Here is a 26,135-nt window from a genome sequence, read left to right on the forward strand (position 1 = left end):
TATCCTCAACTCCTCTCTCCTACCACAGTGATGGGCATCTTTAAAGCAGTAGCGTGATGGCTTGTACAAACACTCAAAAACTATTTCTCCCCCTCCTCATTCTCAGCTTGTCCCATGTTTCATTGAGAATGAAATTCCATTCGTTTTCCAACAAATCTACCTGCTACCTGCATCTCTACCTACCCTGCCTTCTCTATTGTTAGTGAACAAACTCTTCCTGCCAATGCCAAGGCCAGCTCTTCTGAATCCCATTCCTGATTGCCTTCTCAAAGACCCTGGTAACCATGACCTCTTTCTGCTTGATCATTCTCAAACATGCTCTGCTATTCCCTTCCTTTAAAAGGAAAACACACGGGCATGTGCGCGCAAGCACACACAAGAAACCCTCACCTAAATGTATGTTCCATTTGCAGCAAACTCATGAGATTTCTCTACAGTTGCTAACACCTCTTTCTCACCTTTCATTCTCTCCTCCACTTACTATTATCAAAGTCAATAACATTCTCCATCTTACCAAACCCAATGGACTTCTGGGTCATCACTTGTATGAATTCTCAGGAGTATTTGGCATAGTTGCCTATTCTCTTATTCTTAAAGCACTTTCCTCTCTTAGGGCCTGGATCATAACATTCTTCTTGTTCTCTTTTACCTCACTGGATGCTCCTTCTCAGTTTATTCTGCAAGATCCTCTTTTTCTACTCAACTTTTAAATATTGGAGTTCCCAAGGGAGGGTTTGGTACCCAGGCTGTCCTCTCCAGCCTATCTGCAGTCTCTCCATAGGTTATATCATTTATTCAGATGGCTTTAAATACCACATATATGCTCTCAACTCAGTGGAGTCCAGACTTATATATCCAACTGCTTTCTTGACAACACCATCAGAATGTTTACTTTGTATCTCAGAACAGAACTCTTTTACAGATGTAGAAAATAAACATACAGTTATGGGGGGGGGCAGATAAACTGGAAGATTGGGACTGACATATACACACTACTACATATAAAATAGATAACTAATAAGGACCTACTGTATAGCACAAGGAACTCTACTCAATACTCTGTAATGACTTATATGGGAAAAGAATCTGAAAAAGAGTGGATATATGTATATGTATAACTGATTCACTTTGCTGTACACCCGAAACTAACACAACATTGTAAATCAACTATACCCCAATAAAATTTTTTAAAAAACCCCAAAACTCTGGCTCTCTCTACCCCAAAGGTGTTCTTCCTCCAATCTTCCCACCTCAGTAAATGGTTCCACCATTCACCTAACCGCTCATTCCAAAACCTAGAAGCTATCTTTTATTCCTTTCTTTCACTCATGTCCCATATCCAATCCAACAGCAGCCCTGTCAAACTACCCCTTCAAAATATACCCCAAATGTGTCCATTTTTTACCATCTTCATTGCTGCCACCTTAGTCCAAGCCAATATTATCTCCCATCTGGACCATAAAATAATTTCCTCTCCACAATCCATTCTGTACCATTCTGTACACAGCAGAGTTCTGTTTGTTTTTTCACTTGAATTTGATCCTGCCATTTTCCTGATTAAAATAAGTGAAAGTGTTGGTGTAATGGTGAGCAGTGGTCATATTCTGAATACATTTTAAAGGCATAGATGGCAGGACTGCTACTGGATGGGAAGTGCTTCCCATTACCCTTAGAATAATATCCAAGCTCTTGGTCAGGGTTCGAAATCCCTGAATGAACTGGCTTCTATCCACCTCTTCAATCTTATTCCATACTGCTCTCTCCCTCCATCTCCCAGTTCAATCCACACTGACCCTAGTTCTCTTCATGAAAATGCAAGCCTCTGAGCCTCTGTACTTGCTCCTCTTTCCGCCTAGGAAGCTCTGTCTCCAAATCTTTGCATATCACTCTGGCGTTGGCTCAGATGTCATTTTGCATAAGCCTTTCCTTTACCACCCAAGCAGAAGTAGGTCCCCAGTCAGTGACATCTCACACTGTTAGTATGTCTATAGAACTTATTTTTGCTGCATACTTTGTTAATTTTTGTCTCCTTGTTAATAATGGGGGAAGAATTTGACTTAACTTGTTCCCTGCAGTATCTTCCTTGAGTGTAGAAAAGTGCCTGACACCTAGAAGATGCTCAATAAACATGTGTTGTGCTATTAAGTTAGTAAGCTTGAGAGAATATTTTAACGTCACCTTTGTTGAGGATCCAGGTTAGCTGTTCTTCTTGTCATCTGCTGAGGGTATTCACTGGTGAGAATAAGTCATTTAATGACTGAATTTCACATTAATTGCAGGCAGAAGTGATGTCCATTTGTAGCTGAGACTTTGCTAAACTTAATCTCAACTGCCTCAGATGGACAGATTCCCCTGCGCAGTGATGAACAGAACCATAAAGCACCCAAAATAGGAAATGGAGTCCTTGATGTCAAAAGTAATGGTGATTATATGAGAGATAAAACTCTAATATCTATACCTGAAAGAAATTAGGCCAATGTGAAATGCAACTGCATTATACTACTTGCTTTACACTTCCATACATACCCCAACCAAGGTCTAAGACCCTCTGTGAAATAATGTATTGGTTTCCTTTGATAACTGCCAGTGGCTACGATGACCAATATTTTACATATACCCACCACGTCTAAACCAAATAGAACAGAATGAAAGAAATTCAGAGGGATGTTTTAATTTAATTTAGTGACTGATTAGAGTCTACTTATATAAGTAATATAATTAATGGTAGCTTCATGGCTACATTTCAGCTGAGTGAAGAATTTAGTAAGCTCTTCTCTAGGATTGGCAATAAATTTAAAATGTCAGCTTTTCTTTGGCTGAAATGCGTTGAGGGAGCCATGAACAATCCAAAGTACTTTGTGTTCTCCGTCAAGTGAAAGGACAAGTATGTACTGCTTCCTGTAGCACAATTTCTCAAATGCCAATGTGAAAAATATCTTTTTTAAAATTTCATTTGAAATTAGTTAATAACAAGGCTCCCAGTCAAAGTCCAGCAGAGCAATCTCCTGAGACTGTGTCCTTTGTCACAGCATTGAGAATGTGCCAAAGATGGAAAGTTCTTCTCTGAGTCTAAATGCTCCCAGGGCATGTCAGGACTACTAAGTCAAACCAGCACATTACCAAAGTGAAAGTACAATCATGGTGTCCTAGTCCAGAACAGATGGCAAAGAGCATGGGCTACTGGGTTCCTCTACACAGTCTGACAGCAATATAGAAGTATAGGTTACAGGAACTAATGCACACACAAAATGCAAAGGCTCATGAAACCCTGGGGACAAAATGCTTTTTCTTACTGGGTGGGTGTGAGAGGTAGAAAACTGCAGCCTGGGGCCAATGAGAGCCCAAACCAGTCGTAAGAGAAGAAACCCTTCCAGGCCAGTTCTCGCATCTCTCCACATTAGTCTAGGATGATCAAGGCCTGGCCTTCCACTATAGAAATCAGCAACACGAGTTCCAGTCGCCCTGGTGAAAGCATTGCAAAATCTCTGCTGGGTGAAGAGTAGATGAAAGTATGTGAGCTACCTGGACGAACTGGAAAACCTACTCCTCCAACCCCTCTTCCCTCAAACTCCTAAACTGCTAGCTTCCAACCTAAAAAGATACCATGTTTTTCCAAAGCTAGTTCTTCTCTTTGTTGTTTTTTAATAATTTTTATTGTATTTATTTTATTTTTTTAGATGTAATATTTTTATTGAAATATATTTGACATACAACATTGTGTAAATTTAAGGTGTACAGCACAATAATTTGACACATTTATATATTGTAACGTGATTGCCATTGTAGCAATAATTAGCTATACTATAACATGACACTTCTATAACATGACATAATTATCATTTCCTTTTAGTGGCTGGAATAATTAAGATCTAGTCTCTTAGTAAGTTTGATGATTATAATACAACACTGTTGGTTATATTCACTGTACTGTGCATTAGGTCTCTAGATTTACTACTCATAGGTCTGTACCCTGTTTAAGGGTTGTTTATGTTGTTTAAACATCTGTCCTATCCCCCCATCCCCATCTCCTGGTAACCACCATTTTACTTATCTCATTTAGCATAATGTCTCTATTAATTTAAAGGTGAAACTCTGAGTTGCTTGGTGAAGTGATAGCAAATGGGAGTGATACCAGCAGTAGTTTTTCATACCTGGAGATCACATCCTCCTCTCTCGTTAAACTCACCAAGATGATCATGGATCAGGGCCTAGTCTTTGACCCTTCCCCATACACATTACAAAACCCAAAGTTAGTAGAAGGAAAGAAATCATTTATAAAGATCAGAGCAGAAATAAATGAAATAGAGACTAAGAAAACAATAGGAAAGATCAATGAAATTAAAGACTGGTTCTCTGAAAAGATAAAATGGATAAATCTTTAGCTAGACTCATCAAGAAAAAAGGGAGAGGGCCCGAATGAATAAAATCAGAAATGAAAAAGGAGAAGTTACAACTGACACCACAGAAATACAGGAACATAAGAGACTACTACGAGCAACTATATGCCAATAAAACGGATAACCTAGAAGAAATAGACAAATTCTTAGAAAGGTACAATCTCCCAAGACTGAACCAGGAAGAAATAGAAAATATGAATATACCAATTACCAGGACTGAAATTGATTCAGTAATTTAAAAAATCTCAACCAGCAAAAGGCCAGGATCAGATGACTTCACAGGTGAATTCTACCAAACATTTAGAGAAGGGTTAACACCTAGCCCTCTGAAACTATTCCAAAAAATTACAGAGGAAGGGACACTTCCAAACTCATTCTATGAGGGCACCATCACCCTGATACTAAAACCAGACAAACATATCACACAAAAAAAGAAAATTACAGGCCAATATCACTGATGAACATAGATGCAAAAATCCTCAACAAGATGCTAACAAACTGACTCCAACAATACATTAAAAGGATCATACACCATGATCAAGTAGGATTTATCCCAGGGATGCAAGGATTTTTCAATATACGCAAATCAATCAATGTAATATACCACATTAACAAACTGAAGAATAAAAACCATAATTACCATCTCAATAGAGGCAGAAAAAGCTTTTGATAAAATTCAACATCCATTTATGGTAAAAACTCTTCAGAAAGTAGGCACAGAGTAAACACACCTCAACATAATAAAGGCCATATATGACAAACCCACAGCTAACATCATATTCAATAGTTATTATTGTCTTTTTGAAAAAGAGGGGCGAAAAAACCCTCTCAAACCAGGATGGTAAGTAAGCACTCTATTTAAATGTGCTTGCTTTGGACACCAAGGGGGGAAAAGGGGGCTGGGATGAATTGGGAGATCGGGATTAACATATATACACTACTATGTATAAAGCAGATAATTAATGAGAACCTACTGTATAGCACAGGGAACTTTACTCAATGCTCTGTAGTGACCTAAATGGGAAGAAAATCCAAAAAAGAGGGTATATATGTATACATATAGCTGATTCACTTTGCTATACAGGAGAAACTAACACAACATTGTAAAGCAACTATACTCCTATAAAAATTAATTAAAAAAAAAAAAAAGAAAAAGTCCAAAGGTGCCCAACTCATTTGGGAGTTAGTATCATTTTGCTTTCAAAATCAGATAGTACAGAAGAAAATAAAATTAGAAGCTCATTTAACTGATCGCAAAAATAATCTATATTATAAGCATTTACATAGGTTTTATTATGTCAGGAACTTGCCTAAGCCCTGAACATATGTAATTCAAAGACAACTCTTTGACTATTATCTCAATGTTACTGATAAGGAATTTAGGCATAGAAGGGTCACATGGCTTCCCCAAGGTCATACCGCCAGCTAATTGAATCCAACAGTTCATTTGAAAAAAACCCCCCAAAAATTGACATCATGCGCAAATGAGGTTAATCCCAGAAGCACAAAATTAGTTACATTCCATGAAGCTCATCAATGCCATTTATCTTATTAGTAGAGCGGAAAAAAATTATATCATTATGTAAATGATGCAAAGAGATTTTAATAAAGTTCAGGACCTATTTATCTTTCTCAAAAACGTTAGCAAACTAAGACTAGAAGAGAATGCCCTCTCACTGGTAAACCTTATATACCAAAATCTTATAGCAAACACTACAGTTAGTGGAAAAACAGATAGCATACCCTCCATACCCATAGATGACATACCCATAGAACCATACCCAATAAATGACAACTGATTGATACAGTACTAGAAGTCCTACCAATACTAAAAGGAAAGAAAAATAATTAAGAAAAAGAGAAAAATGATCACTATTTGCACTAGATGTTACCATCTCCTAATAAAACCACAGAATTATCACCAAATGAAGCAATTAGAAATAAGAAAGTTCAGAAATTTACCTGAATATAACAACTTAAAAAATCAATAGCACTAACTTACCCCAGCAATAACCAACTAGAAAACATAACAATAGCAAAAAAAAAGAAAAGGAAAAAAGCTATAAAATATCTAGTAATGAATTTAACTAAGAACACACAACATGAACACATAAGAACACATGGTATGGAGAAAACATAAAAACCCTAATAAAGGGCATACTAGTTGATTTACAAAATTAAATAGACATTTTATTCTCTTAGATAACATGACTTAACATTACAAAGATATTCACTATTCCTAATTATTCTATAAATTCAATGTAATACCAATCACATTTCCAGTTGGATTTTTAAAGAATTAAATAAATTAATTTTATTATTTAATAGGAAGCCAAACTTTAAAAAGATGAAAAAAAGAAGGGCAAGCTGCCAGATATAAATACATACTTTTAACTCATAATAAAAAAAAGATATTGTCATAAGAAGAATCATATGGACCAAAAAACACAATAGAAAGCTCACGGATAAACCATGTAGAGGGGACACTTTTATATAAGATAAGGATAGCATCACAAATTCATGGGGAAACAATGAATTATTTAGTAAAATCGTTTGTAAAAAGTGAATCCCAGCTTAACCCTACACACCAAAGGAAACTACGAAGGAGTAAATATGTAAAGGTGAAGAATAAAACTAGAAAGCTGATAGAATAAAATGTGGAATAGCTATAGATCTGAGGCGAAGGAAGGATTGTTTAAACAAAACTGAAAGCACAAACAAACCAAAAAAAGGAGTAATTAAGTTGTCTACGTCAAAGTGAAGAATTTCTGGTCAATAAAAGATACTATGGATAAAGTTAATATATAGCTGACAGAATGGAAGAAGATATTTGCAAAGTGTAAAACCAACCAGGGATTAATGTTTACAATATACAAGAAACACCTACAAATGTATAGTGAAAGACAACAACCCAAATAGAAAAATGAGTCGGAAATATGAATATCCAATATAGAAGAAACTCAAGATGCTGACAAACAGATGACAAATCAAAACAACTGGCAAGGGCTTCCCTGATGGCGCAGTGGTTGAGAATCTGCCTGCTAATGCAGGGGACACGGGTTCGAGCCCTGGTCTGGGAAGATCCCACATGCCGTGGAGCAGCTAGGACCATGAGCCACAACTACTGAGCCTGCACGTCTGGAGTCTGTGCTCTGCAACAGGAGAGGCCACGATGGTGAGAGGTCTGTGCACCGCAATGAAGAGTGGCCCCCGCTTGCTGCAACTAGAGAAAGCCCTAGCACAGAAGCGAAGACCCAACATAGCAATCAATCAATCAATAAATAAATCTAAAAAAACAAAAAAAACAAAAAAAAACCTGGCAATTACAGAAATACAAGTTAAGTTATTGTAGGCTGGCAAAAATTGGAAAGCTGAATAATGCTAACTATTGGCAGAGATGTTGTTAAATATGAACCTTTGTCCACTGCTGGTGAAAATACAGACCAGTGCAAACTTCCTGGAGAGCAACTGGGCACTAGTCAAAATAAATGCATGTCCCATACAACCCAGAAATACTGTACCTGGGTGTATGTCCAAAAGACATTCTCACCAAGTCCCTGAAGACACGGACAGAGTTGTTCATGACAACCCTAGAAATGATGCCAGAGTTTCCCACAGGCCGTGTGACCAACAGAGAAGGCAGCTGGGCTTGAGCTATCTTGGCAGGATCCCACTCAAGAGCTCAGTTCACCTGTGACAGAATCCCACCAATAAGAGGCTAAAAGATGGCTTCTTTTGGCCAGAGTCAAGGGGGAAAGGAAGGAGAAGGGCCAGACTGGAGCTTACAGTGCAGGGAAATGTGCAGTGTCATCCTCCAAAGCCTCCCCTCAAACCTATATGTGTGTCCCATGAGGAGTCAGTGTTTGGTCACCCACCATGGAAAGGACATTGATTGTAAATTACTGTTAGTCAGAAAAGCAGCAAAAGAAAGACATCACTGCTGACCAATTAAGGTAACTACCTCCTCTCCATCTTCCTCCTCCTCCTCTAATGAAATGGAGAAACTGAACTTTAAGGAGAGTTTGGAGAGGCGGTATCTCAGAGCTACATCATACCCACCATCCTTGAAGCAACCAGAGCGAAGATCAAGTCCCCCTTAGGGAGGGGAGAAAATGAGGCAGTTGAAAGAGAGTCTTTATAATGCTTTTCAGCTTTACAGTGTCCTTTCTCTACAGACCCTATGGTCTGAACATTGTTTCTCACCGCCCACCAAAAATTAATATGTTGAAATCCGAACACCACAGGCAATGGTATTAAGAGGTGGGATCTTTGGGAGGTGATTAGGTCATGAGGGCAGAGCCCTCATAAATAGGTCAAGAGGGAAGAGCCCTCATAAATAGGTTTAGTGCCTTTAGAAAAGAGTCCTCAGAGAGCTTGCTTGTCCCTTCCATCACGTGAGGTTACAAGAAGTCTGGCCTTCACCCAACCATGTGGGCACCCTGATCCCAGACTTCCAGGCTCCAGAATTATCAGGAAAAAATTTCTGTTGTTTATAAGCTACCAACTAATCTGTAGTGTTTTGTTATAGCAGCCCAAACAGACTAAGACAGACCCCAAAGGAAAAGGGAAGTCAGGGCCAAAATATAGCTGAAGCTGCCTCAACAAGATGCTAGAAATAGAAATTAGTTTAATTTTTCTTTATTTATATCCTACATAATTACAAAAATCATTTAAGCAGAACCGAAACTATTTAATGTTGTTCTGCTGCCCAACATTTCAAATGACACTCCCCATCCTGCAACCAGAAAATCAGCATCATTGTATAGAGGGTACACTCAGGCCAACAACCTGAGTTGGCCCGTCCAATAACGTGTTCAATCATAGTTGCTCCCAAAAGATGGGAATGAAAGCGTTTTATCAGACCACAGCACACAAGTTTGCCTCCTATCACGGCTGGACCTCGGCTCTCTAAAAGGACTAGGATGAAGAGGAGAATGATTGATCTCACAGCTTCAAATGGAAATGGATGGTTTTTAAATGCTAGAGAAAATAAGGGAGTGAAAATAAGGAAAAAAATCTTATAAAAAGTATAAGCCATTAAATAATGGAAAATGTTCATTTTCATCATCTATACCTGTGTGCTCAAAGACAAAATGAGTTGCAACCGAAAAGAGTCAGTCTTATTTCTTCAGAATAGGCTTCACGTTTCACAAAAGCCATGAGTTACTGTTTTCAAGTCTCAAAAAATCCCTTTGACAGCTAGACTGCAACAAAATTGAGCATGTGTTTTTGAACCCTAATTAGTTCTTGGTTATATATACCCAGCTATGGGTTGTCAAACCACTTGATTTGCGACCTGATATCAAAATATCACTTCCTATTACCTTGATTGTGCGTCAGATGTTCCAGCTTTAGATGCCCTTGGGAGGTGGTTATTAATGGGGTTGTTATTACTGAATGCAAAAGAATACCCTAATATCTTTAAATATTAAGTTTTGCCCTGAAATAAGATAAGCATATGCAAATATGATGATTTGGGGCTGAGAAATTAAACAAAGTAATAGAGAAGTAAAGGAAAGATGTCCCTGATACAGTTAATTGTTAATGAACCCATGGATGGCATAGCTGCTTCTCCTATGAACAAGTAAGATTTCACAACATAACAATAAATATCACATCAGTTCACTGCTTTTGCTTTCATTAGAATCCCCACATGAAGGAAAATTTTCTTGTTAATGCTAAAGTTCTCAAAAGCAGGACTGGGTATAAAATCTCTTCCACTTCTTAGTATTACTAATGAAGTTGGTTGTCATTTTATTTATTATACTCGCTCAGTTTTATGTTAGAAAGAGAAAATGACATTTAAGAGATTAATTGAGTTCAGGGCAAAAGATATCTTACATCTGATGTTTTTGAAGGTCTAAATAGAAATAAAAATGTCTGTCAAACCATGTTTCTGAATTTTTATAAGACTATAATTATACACATATTTAATAACCCCATTAGGCAGGATGCATCAGAAAACATTGAAGACTTGGATTATTATGATTAGCATAATAATTAGGTCGTTCATCAGGAAAAACTATGAATAATTCATTTTAATTAAGTAACTGATATAACGGCAAATCAACCATCAGTGCCAGAGCCTAGTAAGTCACCAGTAAAAACTAACTTCTGGGTACAAGATAATAAATTAAAAATTTGTTCCATTACTAAAAAAATCACCAAAAATTTTTCTTGGACTTTGCATGTTTGTCAGTTAGTAGGTATTCCCCAGGTATGTAAAACACTTTGCTGCTGCATAATTTGAAAACTAGAAAGAAGTATTAGATATTAAAGATATGAGAGGAAAACGTGCCTCTCTTCCAGATAATAAATGTTACCATTGTGTTGCTTTCCTTCTGGCTATGCCAGGTGACTAACCCTTGGAATTAAGTGTAGAAATATATATTATACAGGGAAGAAACAGTCCACGGAGAAAACAGGTGGCTGAAACCAACTATTCCAGTCCATAAATGCTGGAATAAATTATTCTGAAAAAGAACAAAAGATTCTGTCTCCACATCCAGTTTATAAAGCCTGTTAAGAACCTGGGATTCAGAACAATCTATTATTAAATATTCTGCTTCTTCTTCTGGTTTACCCAGAAGGAAAACAGCCCAAGAGTTATAATCATTTTTCAGATGAAAGATAAAGATCAATTTAAAGATTTTAATAAATGATCAATATTAAGATGCAGGGATACATAACACATGAAGGCCTATCTAACTTATGAAAGTATTAATTTTAATTTTAGGATGAAATACCCTTTAAATCAAAGTGTGTTTCAATTTTTTTTCTTATAATCTATAAGATTATAGATCGTCAAGTAGACTCTAGAATTTGGAAAGACCAAATAAAGCCTTATTTTTAAAGTAAGAGTAACTAAAAGCCTTAGGGAATATGATGAAGTTCATTGGAACATGGGAACTTGGGGACTGTTTTCTGTGCTGAGCAGAGGACAGGTCAGATGAATAAGCATTTTGCTCCAATACAAACTGCCTGACCCATCCCCTAATTAACCCTCTGGCCATAGCCCTGACCTCAGAAATGCCACTGCTGTAATACTGAATGGGGTTTAGAGTGGCAATGACCACTGACAAGTAATCCAGTAGTTTGCACATCAGCCAAGAAACACTGCAGTTGGACATCTGCATCCCACCAATCTTCACGACCGTCAGGCCACAAACCTGGGAGCCATCTTTGACTCCTTCCTCTCAACTTCCTGTCCAACTGGCCTGCCTGTACTATGTATTCAATCTACAAACATCTTTCCATGCTCTCCACAGTCACGGCTGTCATCGGCACTACTTTCATTCATGCACTAATCATCTCTTAGTTGTTGTAATAAAATAGTCTCCTGTTGGCTTTTGTGCCCTCCTATGTTGCCCCGCTCCAACACAAGTCTGATCACAGCAATCTATTACTTAAAGTATTTCAAGTATACCTAATTTCTTTGCTTACATTTGGTGACTACTAACTTTTCCAGCACCTGCCTATAGTTGACCCAATTCTTGCAGAGCTTAGAACATGTCATGTTCTCATCTCTGAATCTATACGCATATATCCTGGGTTCAGCCAAATTGAATATTTCTCCCCTGTAGCTACTACTTCAAGGCTAGATAGCATTTGCTTGTAACTCATACTTAAACAGAAGTCCCGAGATACCATGGTACCAGGGCTGGTCTTGTTTACCCCATCTCCTAATTTCCTGTTATCTACAGTGCTAGCTATTCACAACAATGAATTTTGTTCCTCTGAATAAAGGTAAGGGAGATTCATCCACCCAGATCAGCCCAGAACCCAAGCTAGTATAAGGTGAGATGACTTAGCACTAAGAGCAGACCAGATAGGGATTTTCTGAAATCAGCAGCTAGGCCTCCCTAAAAATAACTGGACCATTGTCCTAAAGGAAATGCCCAATACTTCCTATTACTTCACTCAGGAACAAAATTAAGATCCCATAGTGACTTTCATTTCTTACATTTTTATAACTCCTTGGGGCAATTAGGGACAGATTTTTCCCTAGCCTATTACTCATAAATACCCATAAAAGAGGAAGCTAGCATAATTTTCCCCAAGAAAAGGAATTTTTAACAAATGACCTCAAATACTGAATAACTCACTTTCTGCACTAGAGTGACTTAAGTGATCAATTTCCCAGAAGGAACCCACTGGCCTAGCTTGTGCAAAAGGAAGCATCAATATTAAGAACTCATGTTAATTTGTGTGTGTGTGATAAAAGTATTATATTATTAATCAGAAAGAGTTTTTATGCATTAAAGATAACTACAGCGTTTAAAGATGAAATTATATATGCCTGGGGTTTGCTTTAAAATAATGCAATGCGGGAGGGGGTAAACATAAACAAAATAAGATTGGCCATGAGCTTGATTATTTTTAAGCTAAGTGATTAATACATGACAGTTAATTATACTAGTCTCTCTTCTTCTGCATAAGTTTTTAAAAATTATAACAAAAATCTTTTTAAAAAAAGAATTTTTATAGCCAGTTGATCCTACTTGTTCCTATAAAAGGAGAAAACGATTACAAGAGTGCCAAGAGTGGTTCAGGACTCCTTTGGGAGATTTTTCTGAGGGTTTCCTCTAACATGACTCCACTCTCTCTACTTGAAATCATCACCTCTCCCCCCCTGCCCCACCCACCTTCCCTAACTCCTTTTTATTCCTCAAGGCTTAGTTTAGGCATGGCCCTCTTGGAAAGCCTGATCTTATGTTTTCCTCCTTCCCAAGTCAGGGTAAAGTGTCCCTAATACATGCTTTCATAGCATCCCATGTTTCTTTTATCGGGGCTCTTATTACACTAAATTGTACCTATTTGCTTACTTGTCTGTCTCCTCCACCAGAATCTACAACAGAATCCAAACTTTTTGAAGGTAGGAAACATCTAATTTATCTTAGGAAAGGATCTTAAAACACACACTATTTGCTTTATTTTTGTACCATTTTTCTCCCACTGTTCTCTGGAATTAATCGCTTGCCTGATGATCTTTCTTACTTTGAGAATCTCTCATCATGTGGAGAAGCCAGGAATGAAAAATTTTATTTCGAATCCAGCAAGTCCTTAATCTTTTATGTTTCCTCTAAATTATGCTTGAAAAATGAACTGTTTCTTTTTTTAAATCATCTCCCTCTATTTGTATTTTATGAAGGGCAGTGAGATGAAGGAAGTTGGCATTGTCAAAGTTCTGCCTGGAAATCTTAGCTAGATTATGGGGTTCATCAGTTACATTTGCTATTTTCCATATTACTGCAGGGTACAGTGCTGATAAACTTTCTTCTCTTATATGACAAGTGTCTCTTTTCTTACAACTTCCAATAACATTTTCTCTCTCCTCTAATCTCTCACCAACAGGCTATTTGAGGCCCTTTTAGCTACTGCCAACGTGGTCCTCATGGCTCTTAAGATTTTATTAACATCTCCCCAAGTTTACCCACCATCAAGTCCACATGTTTCACTGTTTTTTATGGCAGTGTCCCATTTCCAAATACCCAAATGTGTTCTTATCTATCATTTCGTAACAACTCACCCTAAAACAGTGGACCTTCTTTGATGACAGCTGATGAAAGTTAAATCACATCCTCAGTTCATAGCATATCATCATCACTTGTCCTAGTGAGGCTTTCTCTTATTTATATTATTTACTAATTTATTTACTTATTTATTTTTATCCCCCTCTTAGTACTCTACCTGTGCTCCCAGGCAACTATTACAATGTGCTTATACTAACACAATGAGCTGAATCATCAATCAGGCTCACAAAACCCATGTCTTACCAAGCACCAAGCTTTACTAATGTTTAGTCAAGTTTACACAAAAGGAGCCGCATCATATCAGGACATATCTTCCTAAATCCCTTTTTCACGTTAGGATGCATTTTGGGTTCAGAGCAAGAAGCACAACGGGCAAAACAAAATGGCACAAGGAAGCCCTTTACTTCTGTGCTTCTCTCAACCTTTATACTTTCTGGTTATGTAGTAAGAAGGTCTATGTGATTAACTTCCATTATCCAGCCCAGCTATGGCTCATAAAGCCATAAACTGAAGACTAATTTATAATAAATAATCCAGACAGACCAGGTACATCCTGCTATAAAAATTCCTTAGATAAGAAATCAGAACATGGCACCTCCTGGAAGATTTTCAGTTACCTTCCAATTAGTAAATTCCATCAATTTGCTAACAAAGGGGTCTGGCTAAGGTCGGAACTGCCTCAGGCAGGGAGAGAGGAACCAAGTTTTAGACCTGTTTATTAATCCTTTACTGGTGTTTACAGTTTACCTCTTATTCTGATGCATTTTTGCAGCATGTGTATTGTTTTGTGAGCGTGTATGTATACACTTTTGTATTCAATATTTATTTGTGTTGCATATTTACATCAAAATTCTGTTTCTTACTGGTTTCTTTTAGTCCTGTGTCTTAGGATCCATCCACATTGCTATGTGAACACCTAATCCATTGCTTCTAACTGCTGCATACTATCCCATTTTGTTTATCCCCTCTCCTAATGATGGACAGCCAGCTTGTCTCACTTCCTTAGTGGCAGAAATAATGCTGCAGTCAATATTTTTAGTTATGAGAACTTCATTAGGATATTTAATCCAGAGCATTACTCTTGGGCTATATGGAACAAATATACTTAGTTTATTAAATACCACCACCTCCAAAATAAATACACTCAGACTATGCTCCCACCAGGGCATGAAGATCCCTATATCCCCACATTCCTGCCAACATATGCCATTATCCAACCGACTGAGGGTAATAATTACAACAGAGATGACGCATTTTGTTTGGGATCCTCTAATTACCAGTTATGGTGAGTATTTTGACATACACTGTTACCTTGACCATACTTGTTACTTTTTGGAATATCCTCTTCTCTAAATTGTGTATTCATACCCTTTATGCATCTTCCGAATTGTAGATAAAACGGCACATTCCCAACTCATTTCCTCTCAACTGGATTCAAACTGTCCGTGGACACTCGAATACGACACAAAAGGGAAGTGTAATGAAGGGGTAGTCAGAGTGGCAAGAGCTAGTGGTCCTCACTAATTGCAATAAAAATAACTTACTCTTGCAAATTTCACTAAAACATATAGCAATGTGAATATCTTGGGAAGGCCCCTCCCAAAGCAAGTAAGGAGCCATGAAGCCTAAGCTTTGTTTGCTTCACAATAAATCCACCTGGGGTCCCATGTATACATGGGTCCAATCTGAGCCCTCTTTTTGGTTCTACTGATTTATTGGTCTGTTCTTGCACCACACTAGGGCAACACTAGGTTTATAACTATGTCTTTGTTTGCTTGAATTTTATCAATAAGCATGTATTAATTTATTTTATGATTTTTAAAATGTCACTGAAAATTTCTTAGCATCTCAGATAACATTTCCATATTTTATTTTTTATTCAAATTTTATCTACCCCCATCACCCACCACCTACCCCCTCACTGCCTAACGGAATCCTCTGACCAACAGGAGTTCCCACCTTTAGAATATGTCACTCATCTCCATGTTCCTAGGGATATTATTCCCTGTAGTTTTCATTATTTTTTATCAGTGGTAGTATCTAGCTAATAAGACACTGCTCAGAAAAACTCAGTCTATCCCCTTTCAGATTAATGAATTAACTCATGCATCCATTTATTCAGTAAATAGTTCTTAAGTGCCTACAATATGTTTAAATGTTATGAATTCAACAACAACAAAAAGCATACGTTAACCCTCATGGAGTTTAATTCTTACCATAAATCATTTCCTTTACCAAGAAGAAAATAGAGAGTATATGGGGGATACCTAAGTACTTTCTTCCTTCCTCTTACAATGTATTCAATAAAGTTATTAATAATAATATGCCTCTTTCTGATATCCACGACTGTAAATTTCTAGACACTGCAATGCATCAGCAGTGGTTTCTGCAAAAACAAAGACTTTGTTCCCTTTTCCATAGGTCAGCTCACCGCTCTATACCACTACAGCCGTGTATATCAAAGTCATGCAAAATGTTGAGTGTTCTTTTTAATGCCCCCAATAAATGCAGTGCTGACTTAGATACTATCTTATTGGACTACAGTTCTTTCCCACTGTTCATGCCTGTTTCCCTCACGACACTGGGAAGAGACATAATTTCATAAGCCATTCTCCTACTGAGGAAGATCAGCATACCCTAAGGAAAAAGGGCATACTTTCACAATAAGGTTGAAAATGAGTGCATTTTTCTTTTGAACCAGTGGTGGTGGCGGTGGGAGTGGTTGTCTTCCTAATGTAGAATTCATGACATCACTTATTTACAGATAAATTCAAGCATGTCAAGTTTGGCAGATTCTTTCCAGAGTCTAGCTTATCTCTCTAGCCTCATTGTCTGCCTCTCCTGCATTGTAATTTGCACTTGGCAAAGTTCCCAAAATAGAACATGCTGTTTCATACATCAGTATTTTTAGTTTCACTGTGACTTCTATCTGGAATGTGTTTCCAGCAATTATTTCTTCACCTGCCTCCACCCCTCACGCAAATCACAGTCCCAGGAGAAGTGTCTCTTCTCCAATCACATAATGCTCCTCTCTCTCGCATACCCTGAGTATACCCACATACCCTGAGTATCCTGGTATCATAACACTTAAACTAGTCTTTCGAAATGATCTATTTACATGCCTGTCCAGCCTACCAGCCTACAAGTTTCTCGAGAGCACATGACTGTGTCATTCTCCCCTTTATAGACCCAGCTACTACCCCAGTCCTTGCCATACAGCATGCAGTCAACAAATACTGAACAGAGCCCAACTTAACGAAAATATCAATAACTTTTTGGAACAGCACTTTGAGCTTATGCAATCATAATTACCCCCAGAATGAATCCTGTGGGTAAACAAAATAGCCAGCTTCCAACATAAGAAACTTGAAGAGCAGGGAAGGCAAATAATCACTGGTGAACTTGGTTAAATTCCCTCCTTATCTTTTAATTAAAAATTTTTAAATGTCAATTAGTATACTGAGCATGGAGCACATTAGTAACTATTAACCCACTCCTTGATAATACAATATTATAATGCATGGCTTAGCAAAGTGGTTTTTAACTTGGCTTTTTGAGTTGGGGTGGGGATCATTTTGTGCTTATTTTTTGGTGCATATTTTAAGTTGTGATTTTTTTTTCCTCCAAATAAAGCATGAGCATAAAAATCGATAAATGAAACAGATAAAAGTGAGTGAGCTAGCTGAGGATGGATGGAGTGATGAGGGAAACTGAGACAGAGCCTTAGGATCCCTACTGCTCCTTGGAGCTCACGGTGACAACCATGTGTAGGCAACAAGCAGAGTCTTTGAAGCACAAAAGAACTAAGCTTGCTGTGCATTGCCTCTCTTCCTTCATCCCTCCTCACTGCATGATCACTTATTTTAATTCTTTTTTTTTTTTTTTTGAGTTGGGAAAGTAGATTCTGAAACTACCAACTTCATCTGTATTCAGAAGGATCAAGTTTCCATTGCTTCTAGGATTCTGGGGTGACTCGAGAATGTTAAAGAGGTGGAAAGCAAAAAAATGGCAGTGGAGGGCGTTCTATCAGTGATACATAATTACCTGCCTCACATGCTTTATTATGCTTCATTATCTTTATTATTATTTAACATATATTGTATGAAAAGTGCTACAGAGCAGCATTGCTCAATTTTTAATGTGCATAGGAAGCACCTGGGATCTTGTTAAAACAAAGGTTCCGACTCAGTAAGTCAGGAGCAAAATAGGAGAGTCTAACAAGCTCCCAGGTGATGCCAATTCTGCTGGTCCACAGATTGCGCTTTGAGAGGCACTAAAGGATGCAAAAAATGGATGAGAAATAGTCTCTAATTCTCACGGAGTTCACAGTCTCGTAGGAGGTACAGCCCGTAACTGTAAGAACTCAAATAAGCAGCAGCAAAGGGTGAGTCCTGAAAAGGATGCTGAACACCAGGCAGCCTTGAGGTTTTAGCAGAACACATGCAACGTGGGCTGTTCTCAGGATCTCATGTCAAGCGCTTTAAGAAAGTAACGTAAAAGAAATGAGGACCCAGTCGGTAGGTCCCAAAAGAAATTAAATATGTTCTCCCTTTTCTGACCCCTTTCTTGCTAGTTTTCTTAGTGAAGTGGGAGAATGCTGACTTTGTTTACTACCAACATACTTCTGCTTTCTTGTTGCAGAGAGAGCAGTAAAGGAAGATGGACCCCAGACAATGCTAGCTTCCTCATGGTTTCCAAAAAACAGCCTCCTAGACTAAGTAAGCATTTATCCCAGCAAAGCTGTCACCTTGCAGAGACGAAAACTGAGCCTGTTATCAAACAGACTAGCCCACTCCTAAGTGTAGGTGCCCAGGTGTCAAGCTGAGAGGAAGACAAATGCAGCTTTGCCCCCCACATGCAGCCAAGAACTGCTTTGGAAAATTCTGTGGTGTGTGACACGTTGCTTTTCTGTACTGTCACATTTTAACAGGTTAACAGTATCAAAGCTAAACTTTCAAAACTCAGTTTTACAGGCTTGGGTATCTTTGCAATGAAATCACAAGATCACAGGGTTGAACTGCAATGTGGATCCCATCCTGTGACTGTGTTATCAGGGTTTCACTCTCAGAACATCGACTTCTAGGAAACACACGGTAGCCCGACCAACCTGCAGCCAAGCAGAGAAGAAACAATCCTCTTGCTAAGGAGTCTGCTCCGAATTTCATCGAGATCCGACTATTTCTCAGAAAGAACATTCTGTCTCAGTGTTGTTCACTCTCGTCTTTTGTCCCAAACCGATGATAGTGTGGTAACGGGATGCGCTCTGTAGAACGAAACACACGCGGTTTGGAAGAACATCAGGCTTTAGGCTTTAGTCAATGTCCCTAAGTTCAGGGTTCTTATCCATAAAACAAGGATAATAAAATCTACTAGTTAGCTAACAGCATATTGTGAGAATTTAAGGAAGCAAATGTATGTGAGAGAACTGTAGAAAATACAAAATAATAATGTAATAGCATCATAGCTCATAAGCAATTGTCTTAATAAGTAGTAAAATAGTTGATTTCCATTATAAAAGTTGAAGGCCCAGATCCTTCCTTCCACTAGACTGGAACTGGAAGGGGGATAAAATTTAGCCAAACACTCTTTCCTGGGACTTCTACCCTTGAAGAATCAGTGCAAGGCTTTAAAAAATGGTGAGGTCCCATTAATTTAGAAGCAGTATTCTGATCTGATTGTTCCTGTCTTGAGAAATTTCCTTTAGTTCTTGTTTCCTTGCTCCACCCAAAACCATTGACTTCTTCCTATTTCAAGATGTCGTTCTCCAATCTTTCAGTTTGCCAATAAATTTCCTTTTTTGCCTAAGCTGACCAACGTTTGTTTCTTTGCAATCAAAAAAAACCTTAGCTAACTGATATACCAAGCCAGGATCTCAACCCAGGGCAGCCCAAAATCCAAAGCCCACACACTAAACCAATAAATTATACTGTCTCTTAAAAAGTCACATTAAGTATTAAAATGTACAGTGCTTCTCTTATCCAACCTGCAGCTGTATTAATCTATGATCCACCCATTAGTTCATATGGTAACCTCTGCCTTCTAATAACAAATGTGAAAATTATTTCTTATGTGATAATTCAGAAATTATCTTAAGTGCCATGGATTTAAGGGGAATCATTGAGTCATTTGAGAAATTGAACTGTAGAGCTGATAAGAACCTATGAGATCATTTTCACCTAACTTTGTATAAATAGAAGTATCATAATAATTTAATGAAAACAGCATCTGGCAGACTTAAACATTCTTCTTTCAATTGGTATAGAAGCCAACTACCCCACTGCTTAGATGCAATGTATTACAGACGAGTCTCACCACGTACAAACTGTAAACACAGACTACAAAGACAAAATTTATCTTTCTCAGCTTTGTTTCAAATTTAAGAAATATCCAGGCTCTGCTAAGTAAGCAAGCTTATTATTCCAGTGGCCCCTTGCGTAGCCTAAGCAATCATCCTGGACATCAAACAGCAGGAAGCTTTTGGAAAGAAAAGAGGAAAAAGGTTCAGCCACAGTTTAATTTCCTCTCTAATTCCAAAGGAATATATTCACTGAGCTCCTTGGGAAAGGAACTTTCTTCCACTCTGTCAACACTTTTTTGTTTGTACTAGATGAAAAAGAGACACAACAAATTGACATGGGCCCTTAGATTCACAATTTTCTGAAGAAGGGCTTGCAGGAATGGGTATGTGTTGCATGTCAGAGGAGTGTAGGGAACCAGAGCAATGGGTTCCTGCATGTGTCTGGACCTGTTACCACTCACCCCAGCGAATGGCCAGTTTTCCATGAAAGAGAAAAAATGCACGTCGACTGAAAAAAATGCACAACCCGCAAGTTGAGAATCATGTTTTATTCGGTGGACTTGCTGAGGACATAAGCCTGGAAGACAGCCTCTCAGCTTGCTCTGAGGGACTGCTCCTAAGAAGTATGAGAGGAGCCAGGATATATACAGGAGTTTCTGCAACAAAAACCAGGTAGTCGGAACATCAGAAGATTACTGTTAAAGAAAACCAGACATCTCAAGTTAATGAATTTAGTGCTTTTCTATATATAGGAAGATGCAAGAGTCTGGCCTCACTGAAATCAATCCTTTGATATGATATATCTGGCAAAGGCAAGTATCCTGTTTTTCTCCATCCTGAATCCCCTCAAGGTGCACAGTCATGGGTGGCTACAGTGGCTGATGGCTTGATGACTGCAATATCCTTTGTTTACTGATATGGCAGGTGACATTTCCACATGCAAAACAAATAAATCACATTGGATTGTGTATTTAGGATAAATGATATTTTCAAAATTCCATGCAACATGCAAAAAGCACTCACATTTATTAAAAATCATTCTCCCCACTCCAGGGTTGAAAGATTCTTTCATTTGGCAGGTACTTTTTTTTAGCACTTTGAGGAACTATGTTCAGCAGGTATTGAGCTCAAATCAATACCTCACTTACTGTGAAGTTCCAAGCTGGAGGATCATCATATAAAACACAATAGGGTCCTTCTAGTAATGCTGATAACCCAATCTTGTTGAATGTGCACAAGTGGAAACCACAGAACACTGAATTTCATCAAATGTAAGATGCTATCAGCATGCAGGTTTTATAAATTTAAGTTTTAGCAAAGTAAATAAAGACAAATTGATCACATAATTAATGTGATGACTATTTTTGTTGAATATGTGACTGTTTGGAATCATATAAATATTATAAATGACATGGTCTAATGTAATGAATTCCATCCAATTAGAAGTTTTAAAAACCCATATCCTAAAAAATTAGAAGAATGAAAATTACTGGCATAGAATCTCCTCAGAAATCTCAAATGGAATTATCTGATGGATCGGGAACACCATTAGAGAAATTTCTATTCACTTCTTTGAAGATCTTTAGAGAGAAGTTTAGATGTCTTGGTATAATGGAACAGGAGCCTTCTATGAAAACATTGAAAGAAGAAATATCAATAACGACATGGCCCAAGAATATCACCTTTACCCTAAGAGTTGCTACTTTTAATATTTTCATTTACAATTTATTTCAAAAGTTGGTCTAATATTTTTTACTGCATGAACAAACTTTCATCAAAACGGCCTTTCTACAGAATACATTTCTCTTCAGTTTGCAAAGATGATATTCTATTCTTAAGCAAGCAATTCTGGTTTTATATTTGTAGCACCATTAAATAGAACTGGAGAGGTAACTTTTTTTGTACGTTTTTGTTGTAAATTTTGCTACTTCAAACTTTTTTTGTGGCTGCCAAAGGGAAAAAAAATAAGAAACAAAATCAATGTTTGTATTCAAACTTGGAAATATGATGAGAAGATACGGTGTGTGTATGTGTGCGTGTGTGTTGTTCTTTTGTTTGGCCTACTTTCTAGAATGTAAGCTTATGATACATATACTTACAGATAGCTCCTTCTCCTATTACAGAGATTAACAATCCCTTTCTCTCAATAAACACAGAAGCTATCATTTATTGAGTAGTTATTATGTGCTCAGTGCCATATTAAGCTCTTTAGACTCATACAAGAACTCTATGACAAAGTCATATTAAAACGGTGAACACCTTTACAATATTCATTTAAGAAGTATTTATTGAGCAACTACTGTGAGACATTATTCTGGGCTTTGATGATATGAGAGTAAACAAAAAAACACAAAGCCACTGTTCTCATAAAAATAACAAAAATAGAGAGAAAAAGCATCCACAGATGAAAGAGTATCTTTAAAGTACGACAATTTGATTGAAAACAAATCAGCAATTACAATGGAAGACAGAAAATTCTGAGAAAATGTATTCAAAGAATACATTTGAAAATCAATCTAGAATTTTATGTCCAACAAAATTATCATCCGATAATGAGGGCAAAACATGTAAATCACTAGATGAAAACAAACTGTTTCTTCTATTTAATAGATTCTAAATAAAAGCACTTAAAATATACTTCTAGAAGAGGACAAATTAGCCATAAAGGGAGGTCAGAAAAGCATACAAGAAGGGTGAACAAAGCAGATTCCACAAAATACCAATAACAATGGTGGTGGCCATATTATTATTTGCGTACGGATATGACCTAACCCACCTTAAAAATAATATCTACAAACATACATCAATATTTTATTATTATTATGTTACATATTATATATATATTATGTATATATTATTATGAGGAAATTTTCCTCTCAAAAATTAACCTGAATGTAGAACCATTTATATGAAGAGAAAATAAAGTCCCATTTTCTTTTAAGCATAATTATGAATAATGGCTTCTTCTAGGCTCTGCTGTTTTAATCAATTGCGATTTTTATTACCTTTTTTTAATGCTCAAATTGTCACAAATTAGCCAGTGAGAACTCTTTTTAAGCTAGCTTCTGAGTCCTGTCAACACCATATCAGAACATTTCAAAGCACACTTGCCTGCTGGCAACAAAAATTTCTAGCCTAATCTTGAAAACTCTCTTCCCCAAGGCATAGAATTAGCTCCTCCTAGAAGCATTGATATTTTTAGTTGAGTTTTACCATTTCTCTATGATATCCCTACTTGAAATTTTAACTCCTTACAAAACTGCAATTAAACCTCCTTACTTTTATAATGTGATGAACTAAATAATCTTTACCATTTTTATTAAAATTTATATAATCACTTGATTTTTTTAAACTCTGTCAATAAAAACTGTCTAAAAGACAGTGCTAACATTTTGAGTGATTTGCAATATTTTTATTCTGCTATGAGTTTATGTACTCAAACGCCATTTCAGCCCAATATTTCTAATTACTTCCAGGAAGTTTCATAATTTTTCTAATTTTTATAGAGCAGTGTATTTTTTTTAAACATCTTTATTGAAGTATAATTGCTTTACAATGGTGTGTTAGTTTCTGCTTTATACCAGAGTGAATCAGTTATACATATACATATGTTCCCGTATCTCTTCCCTCTTGCATCTCCCTCCCTCCCACCCTCCCCATCCCACCCCTCTAGGTGGTCACAAAGCACCGAGCTGATCTCCCTGTGCTATGCGGCTGCTTCCCACTAGCTATCTATTTTACATTTGGTAGTGTATGTATGTCCATGACACTCTCTCACCCTGTCACATCTCACCCCTCCCCCTCCCCATATCCTCAAGTCCATTCTCTAGTAGGTCTGTGTCTTTATTCCCATCTTGCCACTAGGTTCTTCATGGGCTTTTTTTTTTTTTTTCCTTAGATTCCATATATGTGTGTTAGCATACTGTATTTGTTTTTCTCTTTCTGACTTACTTCACTCTGTATGACAGACTCTAACTCCATCCACCTCACTACAAATACCGCCATTTCATTTCTTTTTATGGCTGAGTAATATTCCATTGTATATATGTGCCACATCTTCTCTATCCATTCATCTGTCGATGGACACTTAGGTTACTTCCATGTCCTTGCTATTGTAAATAGAGCTGCAATGAACATTTTGGTACATGACTCTTTTTGAACTATGGTTTTCTCAGGGTATATGCCCAGTAGTGGGATTGCTGGGTCGTATGGTAGTCCTGTTTGTAGTTTTTTAAGGAACCTCCATACTGTTCTCCATAGTGGGTGTATCAATTTACATTCCCACCAACAGGAGCAGTGTATTTCTAAAGCTGTCATTGTCTTTAGTAAGTTGTAATTACTTTTCTTTTAATTATGAGACAAAAATTTTAAATCAACTACTTAACAAATGCCAAGATATATACTTTATCCACCCATACATGAGACAAAAAAACCGAAAATCTTTGGTTGTTCATTATTTTAATTAAAATAAGAAAAGCATTATATCTGTAAACAATAAGGCAAATTAAAATTGGAAAAAATTTCAGTTTTCACTTGGAGAGAAACAGATTCTAATGCATGCTGAAAGACATAATTCATCATGGAAGTTCAATATCTAAGCCCTCACAGAAAAAGCATCTTCAGATCTCTTTGATGATACTTATGTGGGCAAATGGTACCCTCTGGTGCAAGACTGATTGAAACTGACACTTTCAACTTCATGCTCAAATTGGAAAAAGGTCCCCTAAGGATAGAGGAGCAATACTCAATTAAAGATGTCTGATTGTTAGAGAAAATGTTACTGATTATCTTGCCTCTGAACCTCAAATTAATTATGCAAGATAATTCTCTACAATTTAAGACTGCCTCTATTATGTGATTTATTAGAACTACCTTGAACCTCCTGGCCACTTAACATATGGCTTTTCAAAAGTAACTGAGAATATTCTATTGTATCTAGATGGGTGGGATGGGGGAAGGTGGGAGGGAGGTCCAAGAGGGAGGGGATATAGGTATACATATAGCTGATTCACTTCATTGTACAGAAGAAACTAACACAACAATGTAAAGCAATTTTACTCCAATAAAAAAAAAAAAAGGTAATTGAGCAATGTGTTTCTTTTTCTAGCTGGAATTTATTTAAAAGTGTTGGACAATAACTTGAGATATATCATCTAGACACATTAATATTTATAATCTAGGTTTAGCTTTGCCAAAACAAAGCTGCAATTAGAATCCAAGTTTTCACCAAATCATTCAGATTTTTACAGTTTAAAAACCAAAAGTAATTTTTGCTGAATCTGAAATGATAAATAATTTGTCCCAAACCATTGCCTTAAGGTCCTATAGTAATTACAATGGGAGAGCAAAGCGAAGAGATTGAATCTATACTAAAAGGTAGGCTTTCCTAAGGTTGTTTCTATGCTAGTATCATCAGTCAATACATAATTAAATGTTTTGATAGAGTACAAAATGTGATTTTTTTTTTTCCTGAGACAAAACAGAAATACCAAATAGGTTGTGTTGCATGCACCAATTCCAGTTATCTGATACTGAGTAACTCCAGGACCGTGTTGAGGATTCTGAGAAAGAATCTGTGGCTCAGAGTCCACTATTAGCCGGGAGTGGAGGACTGGATACATATTTTTGGCCATCCTGACTCCAAAAGAACTGAAAAGAATTCCTTAGGACATTACCTCTACCTTTCAAAATATTAACGAATATTCTTTTCTACTTTGAATTAAGACATCTAACACATTTTGATTTCTATAAATACCTTTGAAACTAAATTTTTATTATATCCAACTACATGTAATTTAATTTAATAGAAAAAAAAAAATTTCACTGAGTGCCTACCAAAAGCCCTTATGTCTGGAACTGGGAAAAAAACAGTGGACAGGGGCTTCCCTGGTGGCGCAGTGGTTGAGA

The 26,135-nt window shown here is 37.1% G+C and overlaps 1 protein-coding gene across 14 annotated transcripts in view; it reads right to left on the reverse strand.

Annotated features, from left to right (window-relative positions):
- GRXCR1 (glutaredoxin and cysteine rich domain containing 1) overlaps positions 1 to 26,135 on the reverse strand; it is a 364,380-nt gene that overhangs the window by 213,756 nt on the left and 124,489 nt on the right. For 9 of the 14 annotated variants that reach the window (XM_082464258.1, XM_082464270.1, XM_082464269.1 and 6 more), the window contains one exon: positions 19,038 to 19,193. The exons of the other annotated variants lie outside the window; for them this stretch is intronic. In XM_082464258.1, the coding sequence (XP_082320384.1) occupies positions 19,038 to 19,125 (88 nt within the window). In that variant the 5' untranslated portion in view covers positions 19,126 to 19,193. The remainder of the gene's footprint in view (positions 1 to 19,037; positions 19,194 to 26,135) is intronic. 14 annotated transcript variants of the gene reach the window in all.

This window comes from Balaenoptera physalus (assembly GCF_965194825.1).
Source record: "Balaenoptera physalus genome assembly, chromosome: 5".
Lineage (NCBI taxonomy): Eukaryota > Metazoa > Chordata > Mammalia > Artiodactyla > Balaenopteridae > Balaenoptera > Balaenoptera physalus.